The following is a 15,209-nucleotide window of genomic DNA, read 5'->3' as shown; positions in this document are numbered from 1 at the left end:
AATATATATCGATTTTCTCGTCAAAAAAAAAAATGAACACATCTAAAACGTTTGATATTCATAATTACAATACTAAATAATAGTTTATCTAAAATAATTGATTCTAAATACTTTTTTTAGGACTTAAATGGCAAAATGCCATCTAAACTTATAAGCAATGGGCAATTAACACATAAATTAACTTTGTGGACAAATCAATATACGAACTTGGTGACTATGGGCAATTAACACATAAATTAACTTTGTGGACAAATCAATATACGAACTTGGTGACTATGGGCAATTTGCCCCATTTTGGCAATTTGCCCCCTCAATTTGTCAATTAATTATCTCTTAAATTGGCAATTTGCCCCCTTAACTTGTAAATAAATTTGCCAAAATGGACTAATTGCCCATAATCACCAAGTTCGTGTATTGATTTGCCAACAAAATTAATTTATGTGTTAATTGCCCAATACTTACAAGTTGAAGGGGCAAATTGCTACTTAAGTCCTTTTTTTTAGTTGACATGAGAAGAAAATATTGGGAATGAATTTGATTTCTATCTAAGGTTTCAAATTTCAACAAGTGGTAGGGCCAAAATAATAACCCAAGATTAAATGCAAATTAAACTATAAACATTAGAATGAATTAGAGTAACACAAACTTTAAATAATTTAATTCACTATTAATCCTAATAATAAGGAGAAAAAATAGAATATGACCGTAACTTTATAAAGAAATAATGACTAATAGAAATCACCATTTCGTTCACACTAAAGTTTGAAATACAAAGACAAAACATAAATTATGGCCATGCATGTCAAAAAGTTAGTAATGGGTGCAAAAGACATACTAAATATTTCATCAAAAACTCAATTAAGCTGGAACCGTTATTATTTGCACCTCTATGAAGTAACTTCAACATCAAAAACATTACTGTATCTGATGAAGCATGAATGGCCCAAGGGAAGTCAGGCGTAGCCAACTTGCTCGCTCTCGTACAAAATTTACCTCCAAAACTGATAACCGGCACATCATCATTTCACCAGATTCTCAGACTTTCTGACTTTTATTTGGCCGACCACCTGAATTGAAGTCTCTTGACCGAGAATGCTTACCACCTCTGAAGTGTCTTCCTCCCCTGTTGAAGCAAAAAATAAAAATAAATATTGCAGATTGGCAGTACAGGAATCGAGATTAGCTCCTTGGTTATACTCAGATGCAATGCAACTATATTAATACAGGAATTTCGCACACAAAATATATTATATTAATATTACTAATTCTGACCTTCCTCGGTTACTTGAATTTCCCCGATGTTTTTCTTGATTTCCTCGAAGAAGGCTCCAGTATTCCTTCTCTGCCTCACCTAATAACAAGAATAGACCCAAAAAACAGCACTCTTCACTACACAATCCACACTATACTAGCCCAATAAGTAACGGAAGTTCATTATATGTTTGAATAAGTTATTTATGCAGAATGCTTAAGCTTATAATAACATATCAAACTAATGAAAGAAATAATACAAACAGCTTAGATAAATTGATAGTATAAAGAAAGCTAATAGTAATGTCGACTAACCAGTCACAGGTTCTAAAGTAGCAATGAAATTCTTTACAGCAAGGCCCCCATCTTTAGTTAGGACTGCAGCTGCACGTGCCTTTTGCGCTGACTCAGGTTGTTCAAATCTAATATACCCGGATTCCTCTCCAATCTTGAAATCAATAAACTTTGACCAAAGAGGAAGGGAAAAACAAATATGACAAAAAATGATTCAGTGCATCACAAAAACCATATAGTATGAAACCAACAACCTCAAGGAAGAAGTTGCAAGAAAAACATGAAGGAAAAAAATACCAATTAATTTAAACAATACCAGCACAAAGTATCTCAATACTATGGATTTATAAAGAAGAAAACCTAATTCAGCAAGCAGGAAACATTTCAAAATCTGCCAAAAAAGAAGAGTGAATGCTTTATAGTACCTTGACAGTGCCAAATTTTTCAAACACAGCCTTCAGATCCTCACGCATTACAACATTCATGTTGTTCTTGTAGGCATCAGCTTTTACATGTTCCTCTTTCTCCTTATTTTTCCCATTGGCTCCTTCAGACGACTTCTTTCCTGTTTCCATTCCTTTACTTTCAGAGCCATTTTCCCCGTCAACCTTTTCTTCTTTCCCCACCTCAACATGTTCCTCTTTCTCCTTATCTTTCTCAATAGGTCCTTCAGATGACTTCCCTTCTGTTTCCATTCCTGTACTTTCAGAGCCATTTTCCTCATCAACCTTTTCTTCTTTACCCTCCTCGACACTCATTTCATGATTTTCTTTAGCAGCAGAGATGTTATCTGACAACTTCTGTTCATTTTCTTGACCAGTGTTCTCCGCGGGGGTTGATTCTCCATCTGATTTACTGGCATTTGCATCAACTCTGACAAGCTCTTGAGCTCCACCCTGTTCTACAGATGCCTCCGTCGAAATTGCCTTTAACGAAAATGCAACAATCAAGCCCTTGGGGTAGCTGTGATCATCAAAAGATAGATGAAATTACAAACAAACATCCAATGGAAAAACAACACTTCCATTAGAAAAGGATAGATTGATTAAAAACTCACTCTGTTTCTGGATTGTTCTTGTTATTGGAACCTGAAACTGCATGGGAATTTTTAAACTTCTCTTCTTGCCTAGCTCTTTCAGCGTCAAATTCCTTCCTGATTTGGACAGAATGTTTATTATTAGGTGCGCAACCCACATGGTGATAATAATGCTGTAGTTATATTTTTATAGTAAGATGTTCATCCTTCATATTTCGAAAAAGTACATGCTTAGAACCTTAGAATAATGAAAACAATCATGAGCATACTTACTTTGGCTTCAGCTCCAGCTGCACGCCTGCAAAAACCAAACTTTGCTTCAAAATATTTTCAGCATCTTCCTGATTTGCAAACTCGACCAAAGCAGAGCCACAAATTGCCCTTTTGTCAGCCACATGGCGAGGCATCCTCACGCTAGAAACCTGAAAAAGAAACAGATAAGCATATGTTTCAAAAAGCATAAGCTAACGCAACAGATGTTATCTGACTGGCTTAGTTAAACAGTGTACTTATGTCCAATAGATAATCCAAATGGCAAGTCAAGGCAACAATTTACCTTGCCATATTGTCCAAAAAAAGATTCAACATCTTCCATTTTTGCATTATACTCGAGTGGTGATGCAGCAATTGTTTTTATGTCTAGTTGCTCAATAGCCTCTTCTGGCTTTACAAGTGCAGCAATCCTACCAACTTTCTTCCCTGAGACAAACAATCCAAATAAAACAAGAATAGATTGAGATAACTAATCTTTAAATTCACAACGAAGTGAACAAACTAAGATGCATTACAATCTCATTAGAAATCTCAAACATTTAAGCAGCAAATTACTTGGGAAAAAATCTTCCAGTACACCGAACACTTGCATAAACAAACAAGATGGCCCTGAATTGTTAAAAAATGTGCACGATAGCTCATAGAATCACACAAAAGGAAGAAAAGAACACCTGGAAGCTCCAAGTCATGAAGTTTTCATACCATGATTAGCTGCCACTAGAAGTGAGAATGAAATGCAGCTTTTGAAATTGTAAACCAAACTTTTATTTCGTTAACATAGGAATTCAAATCTCAAACATCACCTATTTTGTAAGTTCCATCATCATGATTATCCACAGTTTTGTTTTATTATTTGAAAATAAAACTTGAACTATGATTCAGTATATCCATTTCCAGTTCTACTTTACCAGACACACAAAAAGAAGAAAAGTAGACTAACCATCATCGGAAATTTTAAGAGAGGAAGATCGTCGGAGAGTTTCAGCAACAGCTTTAAGAGTTTCATCAGGCACTTCTTCAGGCTTTGCATCTACTAATTTCAAATAGCCTCTCATCTTCTTAAATGAGCATATCAACGACAAATCAACCACTGATATATTTCGTCAAAGATCAACAACTACCACATTCAAAAATTGAAAAAAAAAACACAAATAAAAAATTGAAATTAAAAGGATACTCCCATCTTCGCTTTGAGTTATAGTGTTTCTCATGAAGTTATCTCTTGGGAGATTGCTGTCACTGAAGTAAAACTCCACCTGAAATAATAACAAACAAGCAAACAAATAAAATAAACCTAAAATACAAGTTAAAATTTTAAGCGGAAATGAAATTGGACATGTAACTGAGTTACCTGTCTTAGAACTTCCTTTGCAGTAGCTTCGTCTAAAGAAGCGGTTGCCATTGTTTTCTTGTCGTTACAGAGAAATGAACAGCGACGGTAGCTGATTAATTGGAGGAGGAGGAGAGTATTTTTTGTTAGGGTTTTAGAGAGGCGAGGGAAGACAGGGTTTAGTTTAGCTTCTACGCGGTTCAGGCATCTTTAAGTGGAGACTGCAACTGACAAAATATCTAAAACACCCCTACCCTAAATCATTATAAACAAAATAATTAATCACTGTTATCTCATGAATTTAAATTCGAATTACCGTTTCTCTTTTCTTTTCTTTTTTGTCGAAGATAGAATTACACTATATTAGATATTAAGTGTTAGTGTTAGTATTCATTTTTTAATCAGCCCACTGGCTGTCCAAGGGGTGGGTCGAACCCACTTTCTCAGAGAAATGCAATGTGAGCGTTGCCAACTGGGCCAACGCTCACTTGTTACCGATTCTCTTTTCAATTTTACACAATTATTATTTTCTTCATGATTTTAGTAATTTATATAACTAAAAAATAATATGAGTAGAAAAAGTATTACTTTCAAAATTTAAGGAAATAGTAATTTGTATCTAGATTTATAAAGTTTTTTAAGAAAAGAGTTTTTACAATCCTAAATTTTAATTAAAATTGTCAAAGTGTTGAGTTAATTAATTTGACCTCATAAATTTAAGGACCCTAATAGGCCTTTGTTTGTTTTGTTTTTTTTATGTAGCTCGTTTATTTTTAAAATAAGAAAAAGCAAAATAAAATTGAAGAATTCGCATTATATGTACCAAAGATTTTACTTAAATTTGTAATTTGTTGCAACTTTTTCAATACTTAGTTAATGGCAGAAAGATAATAATAATTATATGCAGTAATATGAATAAAGATGCAATTCCTTAATTTGTTTGTCATGATCAATTAATTTACATTATCCTATTTTAATCAATTAAAAATAATACTCTTATTTTTCTTAATTAAATATCCTTACATTGTGCAAAATAAATACGTTAACAAACCATAATGACCCGATTTAAGGGTTAATTGACATTAAAATACAAAATAGTGTTCTTAATTCACCTAAAAATAAAGAATATATTCTCTAATTGATTAAAATGGCTAAACATAAATTAATCGACCTTGACGCAAAAGTTCAAAAACCGATAGCCCCTTGCTCATAATAATTTAAATGATTGTTTAATTGGGTTCATTTGTTTTTCTCTCTCACTATCTGATATGTTAGTCGATCAAATGCTGCACTCCTCCAATGTACCTTTTTTACAAGCCAAACATTACATCATGAAAATTGGTACCAGCAATAAAGAATAGACATCAGAAAGCTCAAATTCTGATATCGGAGCACTACGCCTTACTGTAATTGCAAAAACAGGATTGTACCACACATCAATGATCAAGTTCCAATCATATTTATCATCAGCATCATCATCATCATCATCATCGACAACATTGGATTAAATTTACGGCAACTGTAAAAAAAAAGTCATTTCACCCAGTCCACTCACTCCCTTTTGCGCGGGCATTAGACATTTCTTTTCTGAATTTTTCTTACCAATATCGTAGAACTGCAGGCATGAATTTGAGGTGATATTATTTGTACAAGGGAGAACAACTTCTTGTCTAGAGTTACAAACTGAATGACAGAGATAGACTCTCTCCTTTCCTTCAAGGAGCACCAAATTTCGCACAACGTTGGTGCTTTACATAAAATCATCTTCCAGCTCCTGCAACGACTTACTTTCAGAGGCAATCTGCTTGTTAGATGTCATCTTTTCAGACACCATCAAACCTTTGTAGCTCCTTACTTCTGCCTGTTTCTCCTTTTCAAGCCTATCCAGTTCCTCTCGACGTTTCTGCAATCAGAAGTTTTAGATTTTGGTTAGCACTCGCATGCAAAATGAACAACAATGAGGAAGATGAACAAACAAGATTCACAGCCCTCCTCTGTCTCTATCTTCATAGGGTAGAATGAGCTAAAGACTACAGTTACATTTTCCATTGCAGACAACTATTGCTTCAGTGATGTAAACGCAAAGAACTTGCTCATGTAAAACAGAGGATATATTAAAATTTTGAGGACTTTGATCTTCAGTCAGACATGGAGTAAAAATTGCAAACATGCATAGACACTAGACAAGTAATCAAATACAGGAAAATGAAAAGGCGGCAATCATAAGGAGAAGAGGGTAAACTTACTACTCCCACACAAAACCTACAGCCATTAAGATTATAATAACAATTCTCAGCTTCTGTTCACCATAAAAAGTAGCAGCATATCCTAAGACTTCAAGTAATTGCAGTGAACGCCGGTAGAAAGATCAAGCAACGTTTAATACTAGTTATTTAAATAAAAAAAAAGAAATTACGACTCTAAAAAAAGTCATCCAACACCATTTCAATTAAACATCAGCACATATTACTTCTATTACTAATTATCATAATGCAGTCGGAAAGCAAGAAGAATAATGATGAAGAGCGATTAACATATTTCAACAACTTATAAATGCATAACAACATAAACAATGCACATCCAGAATTCACATGTAAGCCTCTACTTGAAGTAAAATGAGTACCAACGAGACCTAAAGCTCTAAAGACAACAAAAGAGAGAAAGAAAAAAGAGGAAGAATTATAGAGCTAATGAAAAAATAAATACAAACCCTATGTCTAAATATTCTATGTTTAAGAAGTCCCCTAATAAAATCAACAACGGGGTGTTATAGAACAAATCATGTACCATTCGCGTTAATCATTCATGTGCCTGAACACAATTCAACAGCATCGCAGCCATTAAATCATAAAGAGCATAAAGCTACTTCACATTCAATATTGTGCCCAAAAATGGAAAACCTAAACTTCATGAAAGCGAATTGATGATTAAATCAGGCAAGAAATACCATCAACTAATAAAAAGGACTCACTTTATCTCTCAGCAGCACCTTTCTCTCTGCTCTTTCTGCAGCATTGACTGCCTCTCTCTCAGCTGCAACCATATGTGGTAGGCAAGTATATCATTAGCACCATCGAAACAAACAAATAAACTTTTCGTAATCAACAAAACAAACACAAAAAAGAAATTTGGTCTCTTCCTCAAGAATAAAATAAGTAAAAGAAGGAGGCTAAGATAAGCTATTCACCTTTCAAATCAGGCTTTCTTTCAACTTTTGTTCTGTTCAATCTATTAACTACCTCATTGATCCGCTTGTCCACTCTCACAGTTCGAACCTAAACAAAACGCATCAAAGTAAGAAAAATGCAGAATCTTCACATACATGGCCAATAAAACAACTAAACGAAAACCGCGATTACCATCTTTGGATTATGGAAACCAACTTGACCAACATCCATGGAAGCAGTTTTCTTTAAATTGGCCCATGGAGTGTAAACAACATCAATGCTGTTCACTTTGTTTCCTGTAAGAACAAGAAAGAAAAAAACTACTTCAATAAAATTAAAACCATCTAGTAAAATCGGCGGATTGTATAATCTTTAAAAAAATTGCCTTGGATTGAATTAGCTTTGACAAGCTGAGCACAATCCTCAAGCAAGCCTTCACTTATATCATCAATTGTCTGGCCTTTGTTAAGTCTTAGATAAACATGTGCAGACGACATTTTATCCACGTGAAACCTTGCAAATAAACAAACAAACACCCAATTATTACGTCTTCATTGAATCAAAATTCTGATTTTGCAAGAATTAAGTGTCTGTTTGGTTCAAATGAATTTTATAATTTTCATGGAATTCAATTGAATTTCTACAAGATATGTGTTTGGTTCAAATGAATTTTCACAATTTAAATTTGCATTTACACTCCAAATACAATATTCAATTTATTTCACTTCATTTAATATTAATTCCGTACTTAAGATTCGGGATACCAAATACAAGAACTCATTTTCAAATGATTTTGAAATAGAATTCATTTAGAAATGAAATGAAATGAATTTTACACTAGAATTGAACCAAACAATACCTAAATTCACATTGTTTCATTTCATAACACAAATTATTGAATAAAAAGAATTCAATTCAATCAAATTCTTGCATTTTCAGACTTCACATACATAATAATTAAATAACTTAAGAAAGATCGATAAAGGTGATTAATTAAAAGAAAGTGTACCAAATATCTTCAGGGAAGCCATATCTAATAAGTTCTTCATTCTCGTACTTATCGAGACCCATAAAAATGGTGTAATCTCCTACCTCTGGTCTGGCTTTGAAGTAGAACACCATTTTTTTTATTACGTGCTCTTCTTCTTCAAATGGTTAGGGTTTCGCTGATTTTATTTTTGAGAAGCGAAGAAGCGGAGCAGGATGACTTGGGGCAACGTATCAAATCAACCTGGAGGCGTAAACTAAACGCGGTTAAAATCAACTTTGCCATTCACCACAAACGACACGACGTTCTGGAGTTTTTGTGCCTCCGTATTATTAATAGAACACCGAACCAACAAATTTAATTTGACTTGGTTAGATATTATAAAAAAAATCAGATTTTTAATTTGGTTTGATTTTTAACTATACATACTTCAATGAAATTTTAGTACAAACCAAATAAAAATAAGTGAACATACTAGTTTAGTTTGATTTGATACGAGATTTTCATTCCTTAGAGGTTTAGTTTGGTTCGGTTTAAAAAAATTAGTATAATTCTAATTTAATTTGATTTGATTTGTTTTTTTTTAAAAAAAATTGGTTCGACCTGAATGCGCACGAATATTTATGATGGATGGTTATTGAACCAATCATGTGATCTGATACAAAACGAGATGCTTGAAGCCTTGCACTAATAATGTGTCGCGCCTCGCATGTCGTCTTAAAAACTAATACAAAAATTTACTAAATTATTTTGCTAGGACACCACATTAATAAGATCAATTCCATCTTTTAAGGGCAAACGAAGATCTGAAATAAAGTCCAACACATCAAACTCAATGACGACACGAGAAGCTCCTTGCAACACATCTGAACCGGAGCGGTTTTTGGAGTGGTGGCCGGAGTTGTTTTCCGGGTGCCAGAGGACGGTGGCAGAAGTGGAGTATGGCGGAATCTAAAATTTCAGGATTAATTTTATATTGGGATAAATATGAAATCTCGAGATTAAGTGTGATATAATAAAATTAATTAGAATTCTAAATTAATGTTAATAAATTCATAAAATTTATTTATTTGATTTAAATATAAGTTTAATTAGGTTCATTTATATTGATTATGATTTTAGTTTAGTTTTAATTAGTTAGTTAGGTTTTTTTAAATTACTTTTAGTTAGTTAATTATGAATTATTAATTCTTTTAAGTATATGTGAATTTTATAATATAATTAATTAATTTGTTTTAAAATTGGGTTTGATTTTGGTTGGATTATTATGTGGTTTGTCACGTGGTTTGGTTGGATTAGGAATGTTGTCACCTCAGCAATTTGCTGAGTTAACAGTGACGTGTCACGTGGTAGACACGTTGGGAAAAAAATCAGTTCGATTCAAAAAATGGCTATTAAAGGTACCCGAATATGCTGAGACGAGATAAATGAGCCGATTTTTAAAAATTTAGACCTAACTTACAAAATTCGCAATGGTTTGACATTTTTTGGTGATTAAACCTTTTATCTGATAATTCCAACAGATTACAAGTTACAACAACAATAGTTTAACTAAACATATCGTTATAGAATGCAGAGTGTACCTATAATAATAATAAGTGATAACAGTTCTCCACAAGAAAAAAAAAATTGCCAAACTACAAAAATTAAAATTACGCAAATGTAAATACAAAGTTCTGAGAAAATATAAATTACTAATGATCGCCCTTTCTTCCCACAATTCCAATTATTGTACAAAACATGAGGCATATTTTGCAGCCTCAACAAATAATTACAGCACCTAAAAAAATAACTTTAAACAAAAATTCCAAACAAGAATTGACCCCTAAACCCCATACTTGCAGAGGTTCTCAAATCCCATGTATTCTTGATGCTCAATCTTCCATATCATGTTTGATACCCCAACTCCGCCTGTCGAAAAAAAAAAGTCGTACCATTATCAGAAAAATGCAGCTTCTCTGTTGAAAGATTACACAAACTGTTTTAAAGCTTACCTAGTGAAATTGCACTGACAAAAATGGTAAAAGCGAGTATGAAGATAATAAGTGACGCCCTTCCGAACATAATGATCAATCTTCTCACAATGTGCTGCCCTATTAATGCGGCAACTGTAGCGACTGCGACGAAGTAAAGTGCTGCCAGAAATATTTCTTGTCAGTATATCCATCTGCTGACACAAGATTGCAATACATAAATTCATTGATGGGCTCTTTACTTACCGAAAGGAACTGGAAATCGTTTCAGAAGGTAGTATTCTACAACCGACATGGATGAGGAGAATGTCATCGCAAAAGTTGCAGTCGCACTCGACACCTGAATAGAAGTTATAACTCAGAGCTTAATTTTCCCTAAATGAACAAATAAATATCCAGTTTCAAATGTCGCTCGGAAACTTATCGAGTTTTATTTATGTTTCAGCATTTCGTTTCTGTTATAGAAGAAAATGCTTATGAAACTCCGAAATTTTAAATTTATAAGTTACAAGAAAATATTGTTTCATTATTGCCAGATTCAGCATTTTCCGTGCAACATAATTTTAGTCAATGGCAGATTTGAGGGATCAAGGATGGCTATGACCTATGGAACTTTTAAAGAACAAACTCACCTGAGGAGGGACTCCTAGCTCCAAAAACAATGGACCCATAATGAATCCACCACCCAATCCAAGCAGTCCTCCGACTACTCCAGCCAACACCCCACATAAACAATAAATAACAAGTTGGTGAACTTTAAAGTCTGCGCCTTGTTCGCCCTTCGATGCAATTATTCTCCGTCCCTTGTAAAGGCCCACTGCCTCATACATCGATACCCCAACAGAAATTGGGATCTGTAGAAAAAAGAACAGATGCACTAAACAAGACTTTCAGAATCAATTTGATACATCCTGAATACTAATTTAAGCTATTCGTGCACATCGTGATTACAAAATAGACACTAGTTTTCGACAAAAGGTACCTGTAACAGGTTTACTACCCAGTATTCTACGGAACAAGGAGTCATATTATTCTGTTCATAAAAATTCAAGATTTGTCATCAGTAAGCTCTGTTATAAAACCATATATGCAAGTGTTTTTGACGATTAAAGAAAAACAGAAACCTTTGCTATCTGCAATACGAGGAATGAAACCCAAACGAAAACAAGGAGTCCAAGTTCCTTCCAGTAAACGTTTTCAAGAATAGTAACCTGTAATAATTCCCTTTCATTAGAATTAAGCACTTGCTTGTGCTGATTCAACTAAGTAGGTTACAGATTTGAGCTTACCTCTGGCTCTTTTGTTTCCTTTTCGGGGCCACTAGGAAGAGACTTGTATTCCACTTCTGCCCCTCCGCTGCCTGATACACCAAGAACACTTGGTCTCAGAAAAAAAACGGTTTTCTCCCACTTTTGGGTTTCCAAAAAATGAACGAAACAACTCACCATTTTCCTGTAAACGCCTGGCAGCCTCCTGTTAGTACAAAAAGAAAAATGCAATTAGAGAACACATAGTAGGACCAATTAGTGGTAGCTCAATTGATACCGGAGTTGTCTTCCTCGATGTAAGGTCTAAAGTTTGAGATAGAGGTGTGCACTCAGTTCGAATGAGCCAACCCATTTTTTTTTCTTTTCAAAACAGAACCGAACAGTATTTACAAGGATGTAAAATTTTCAAACCGAACCAAACCAGTCAGTTTTATTGAATTTTTGGATCTGTTCAATTTTTGCAATTCAGTTTGTATTAAAACTGAACCAAAATATTTTACATTCCAAACCAAACCAAACCAAATTTATACATTCATTTTGGTTTGGTTTGGTTTTTGTACACCCCTAGTTCGAGCTGCAATCGGAACCAATTTGAAAAAGAAAAACAAAACACATTCTCGGAACTTGATTCCTGCATAACTTTCCAGTTCATTCTAAGTGCATGAAAAAGTGAAGCTATCCTCAAAATAAAACTATCTTGACAATTCAGTGAAAAAAATAAAAGAAACTTTGGAACCTCAAATTATATCATACTGAAAACGAAACTCGTCTAGAACGCAAAGTATATAAAGTTACCTTCTTCATTATTGTTTCAAAGTATATAAAGTTACCTTCTTCATTATTGTTTCTTTCTTCCATGTTTCAACACCTTTGAAAAATGCCTTCGTCGACGTGCCTGAAACCATGACAAATTGGTTACAAAAGGGAATCACAGCAAGAAGCTGTCCAAAAAGTAAGTGAAATCGTCAACTTAAAAAGTACCCAAGAAGAGAATAATAAGCAGAACCGTGACCATCCAATCTGCAAATATGACATTAAAAGCAACACCAATACTGATACCAAGCATAAGCATTGGCTGGATGAGCAGAGTCAGATCATAATCAATAATGGGCATGTCAAGAGTAGGATGCCTTAGCTTAAGATTATAGTACACAGTTGATCCAGCAGCACCCATAATCATACCTGAGCAAATAAAAAATAAAAACACATCAAATTATGCTTCACCAGTTTAATACTTTAATAAGTCCAAAAACTCCAAAAAAAAATGCATAGTGTCACATGTCTTCTAGGCTGACAATATCCGATATGGCCCGTTTAAAGGACACGACACAGAAATTTGTGAGCAGTTTAATAAATTAAAGCTGATAAACTGAACTAGTAGATTGATTATTTGCCTATAGATAACTACAAAAAAGCTGCCTCTTCTTTTTCTGCATCTAGAATCAACCAGTTCCTTTATTTTCTTTTTATAATTAAAAAACAAAACAAAAAATGATACACATTAGAAAAGGTTTTTCTTACATTTAGAAATTGCTGTGGCAGATTTGGGATCAAATCCAATAATAAGACTAAGCATGGGAACAAAAATACCACCCCCACCAACTCCTCCAACACTTCCAAAAGCTGCTCCAAAAAATCCAATAATAGTACCCAATACAATCTGCCAACTGAATTTCATTTCCTGCTTACAAAAACATGTATACATCTCAATCCACATCATCCTACTGATTAAGAGCAAAAAAACAAAAACATAAGCTAAAAACATAGCTCGATCCCATCACATGAAATTAATCATTTTTCGAATTTAGTACATAGGACATGTTTGGTTCATGAAATAGGTCCGGAATAGGATAGCTATTCCGTATTGAATAGTTATTCCATTGGTTCATGGAATAGTAACTCCATTGAATTGCTATTCCATGATTTTGTAGAATAACTACTCCTCTCAAAAAGTAAAGAACAGGTATTCCATTCCTCGTGGAATAGTTATTCCATTCCATGAACCAAACATGGCCATAAATGGGCATAAAGTAAAAGAATAATTTGCACCGACTCTTTTACTGCCTACACACAAAATAAAGTCCATTTTGCACCAATCCTTTAATTGCTAGTAAGGTTCGTTGCACAGAAAATTGATCTAGTCACACATATTGGCATTTCCTCGAACACTTCTAACACTCAAACTTTATATTTATAAAACATTCACCATACATATCTGATGCAACAATAAGAATATATGAGAAATATTTACCGGCCAGACATGTTGGTAACCAGATTGAGCAGGCTGCCATAAGAAATCAACAGCTTGAAGAAAGTAATTTGATAAACCATCATCATTATTTTCTCTTGGAGAAACTCTTGTAAATTCACGTTTCATCCCTCTTTCTGCAGAAACAAGCACAAAAGCTAACAAAAAGTTGAGGCAAACCATTAACACTGATCTCAAACCTCTCCATGTTCCTCCTCTTCCAAACTCAGCCATCAGATCTCAATAATCTTCTTCTTCTTCTTACTTGGCTTATAAAGTAGTGATTGAGAAAATACTAAATTTTCGTCCCTACCCACTCTCAACCACCTCAAGATTTTACGAAGTTTTTATCTTTTATAGTCTTTCTTATAGTAAATACAAAACCCAAATCAAAAAATCTCTCCCTTTGGATTGTAACAGAGATTACAGTCCCAACAACCAAAACCCGAAGAAAAGAAAAATGATGATTGGTTGTCGCAAAATATAGGGAAACAGAAAGGACCCAGACGTTAATGCGATCAAAAAACTAGATAAGATGGAGTAAATAAGAAAAGTGAAACAAAGATTTGATTCGCAAAATTTGTTGATCAGCAATTGAACAAGAATACGTCTTTATAATAAATAATAACAGAGGCAAGAAGACGAGAGTGATTCATCAAAAAAATGAAGGCAAGAGTGAATAAGAGTGTTTATCCCATGCAACCGTTGCGCCACGTCATTTTTACATCAAGCCAATGAGCATTTGCGATAGGAAATCTTTTAATTATTACTTATTTTTTTTATCATTCAATTTTCCACATGGCTAACACACAATTGGTTTGTTGCACGAATGACGTGGCGCAACGGTTGTGTGCAATAATTTTTCGTGAATAAATGAATCTATCAATTCAATGTTTTTAATGGAATAAAATATTTGTGTGAGTCGTTATTATGGGCGCACAACTGCACAAGATATTAACTACCCCAGGACGCAAATGAGTTGGTAAGATGGTTTTTTAATTTATATGAGATTGTAGGTTTGAACCGTATTCATATATACAGCTATTTAAAATTTAAAAGCAGAGCTTTACGGCCTTTATCTTCCGCAAAAAACTATTCGGCTCGAATAAAAATTAATTTGAATGTGAAAGGTTTAAAAATACCGTTTATAATTGAAACTTGTTCAGAATACTCTATGATCATATAAAAAGAAAAAAAAAGATCAACCGCCCCTCTGGTGCCAATGTGAGCCTAGTCTGAATGGTTAAGGCATTTTTAAGTGCATCGAGAGGTAATGGGTTCCAACCACGGCTCGGTAACTAACAACTAACATGAGACTCTAAAAAATCGATTTCCATCTTTGATAAAAGAAAAAAAAAACCTCTGGTCAATGTTTATAATA

The 15,209-nt window shown here is 33.9% G+C and overlaps 3 protein-coding genes across 3 annotated transcripts; all 3 read right to left on the bottom strand.

Annotated features, from left to right (window-relative positions):
* Nucleotides 1-692: 692 nt before the first annotated feature.
* Nucleotides 693-4,408, bottom strand: LOC126664311 (la protein 1). The gene is made up of 10 exons (XM_050356652.2): nt 4,206-4,408; nt 4,032-4,110; nt 3,795-3,944; nt 3,138-3,280; nt 2,855-3,003; nt 2,603-2,698; nt 1,971-2,508; nt 1,567-1,714; nt 1,273-1,351; nt 693-1,123 (listed from the first exon to the last, which is right to left on the bottom strand). Exons 1-10 carry the CDS (start codon nt 4,254-4,256, stop codon nt 1,036-1,038), a joined length of 1,521 nt encoding a protein of 506 aa, XP_050212609.1. The 5' UTR covers nt 4,257-4,408; the 3' UTR covers nt 693-1,035.
* A 1,127-nt stretch (nt 4,409-5,535) lies between these two features.
* On the bottom strand, nt 5,536-8,593 carry LOC126665946 (uncharacterized). Its single transcript, XM_050358887.2, has 6 exons — nt 8,361-8,593; nt 7,737-7,864; nt 7,544-7,647; nt 7,372-7,459; nt 7,156-7,217; nt 5,536-6,087 (listed from the first exon to the last, which is right to left on the bottom strand). The coding sequence occupies exons 1-6, from the start codon at nt 8,471-8,473 to the stop codon at nt 5,935-5,937; spliced, it is 648 nt and encodes a 215-aa protein (XP_050214844.1). The 5' UTR covers nt 8,474-8,593; the 3' UTR covers nt 5,536-5,934.
* A 1,375-nt stretch (nt 8,594-9,968) lies between these two features.
* Nucleotides 9,969-14,495, bottom strand: LOC126664863 (sulfite exporter TauE/SafE family protein 3-like). Its single transcript, XM_050357456.2, has 12 exons — nt 13,832-14,495; nt 13,102-13,261; nt 12,562-12,762; nt 12,411-12,475; nt 11,758-11,785; nt 11,602-11,672; nt 11,437-11,523; nt 11,295-11,345; nt 10,945-11,166; nt 10,559-10,652; nt 10,334-10,474; nt 9,969-10,250 (listed from the first exon to the last, which is right to left on the bottom strand). The coding sequence occupies exons 1-12, from the start codon at nt 14,060-14,062 to the stop codon at nt 10,165-10,167; spliced, it is 1,437 nt and encodes a 478-aa protein (XP_050213413.1). The 5' UTR covers nt 14,063-14,495; the 3' UTR covers nt 9,969-10,164.
* Nucleotides 14,496-15,209: the final 714 nt, after the last annotated feature.

Source organism: Mercurialis annua, linkage group LG1-X (genome assembly GCF_937616625.2).
Source record: "Mercurialis annua linkage group LG1-X, ddMerAnnu1.2, whole genome shotgun sequence".
NCBI lineage: Eukaryota > Viridiplantae > Streptophyta > Magnoliopsida > Malpighiales > Euphorbiaceae > Mercurialis > Mercurialis annua.
Note: the sequence above shows the minus strand (reverse complement) of the source record. Positions and strands in the feature narration are given on the sequence as shown.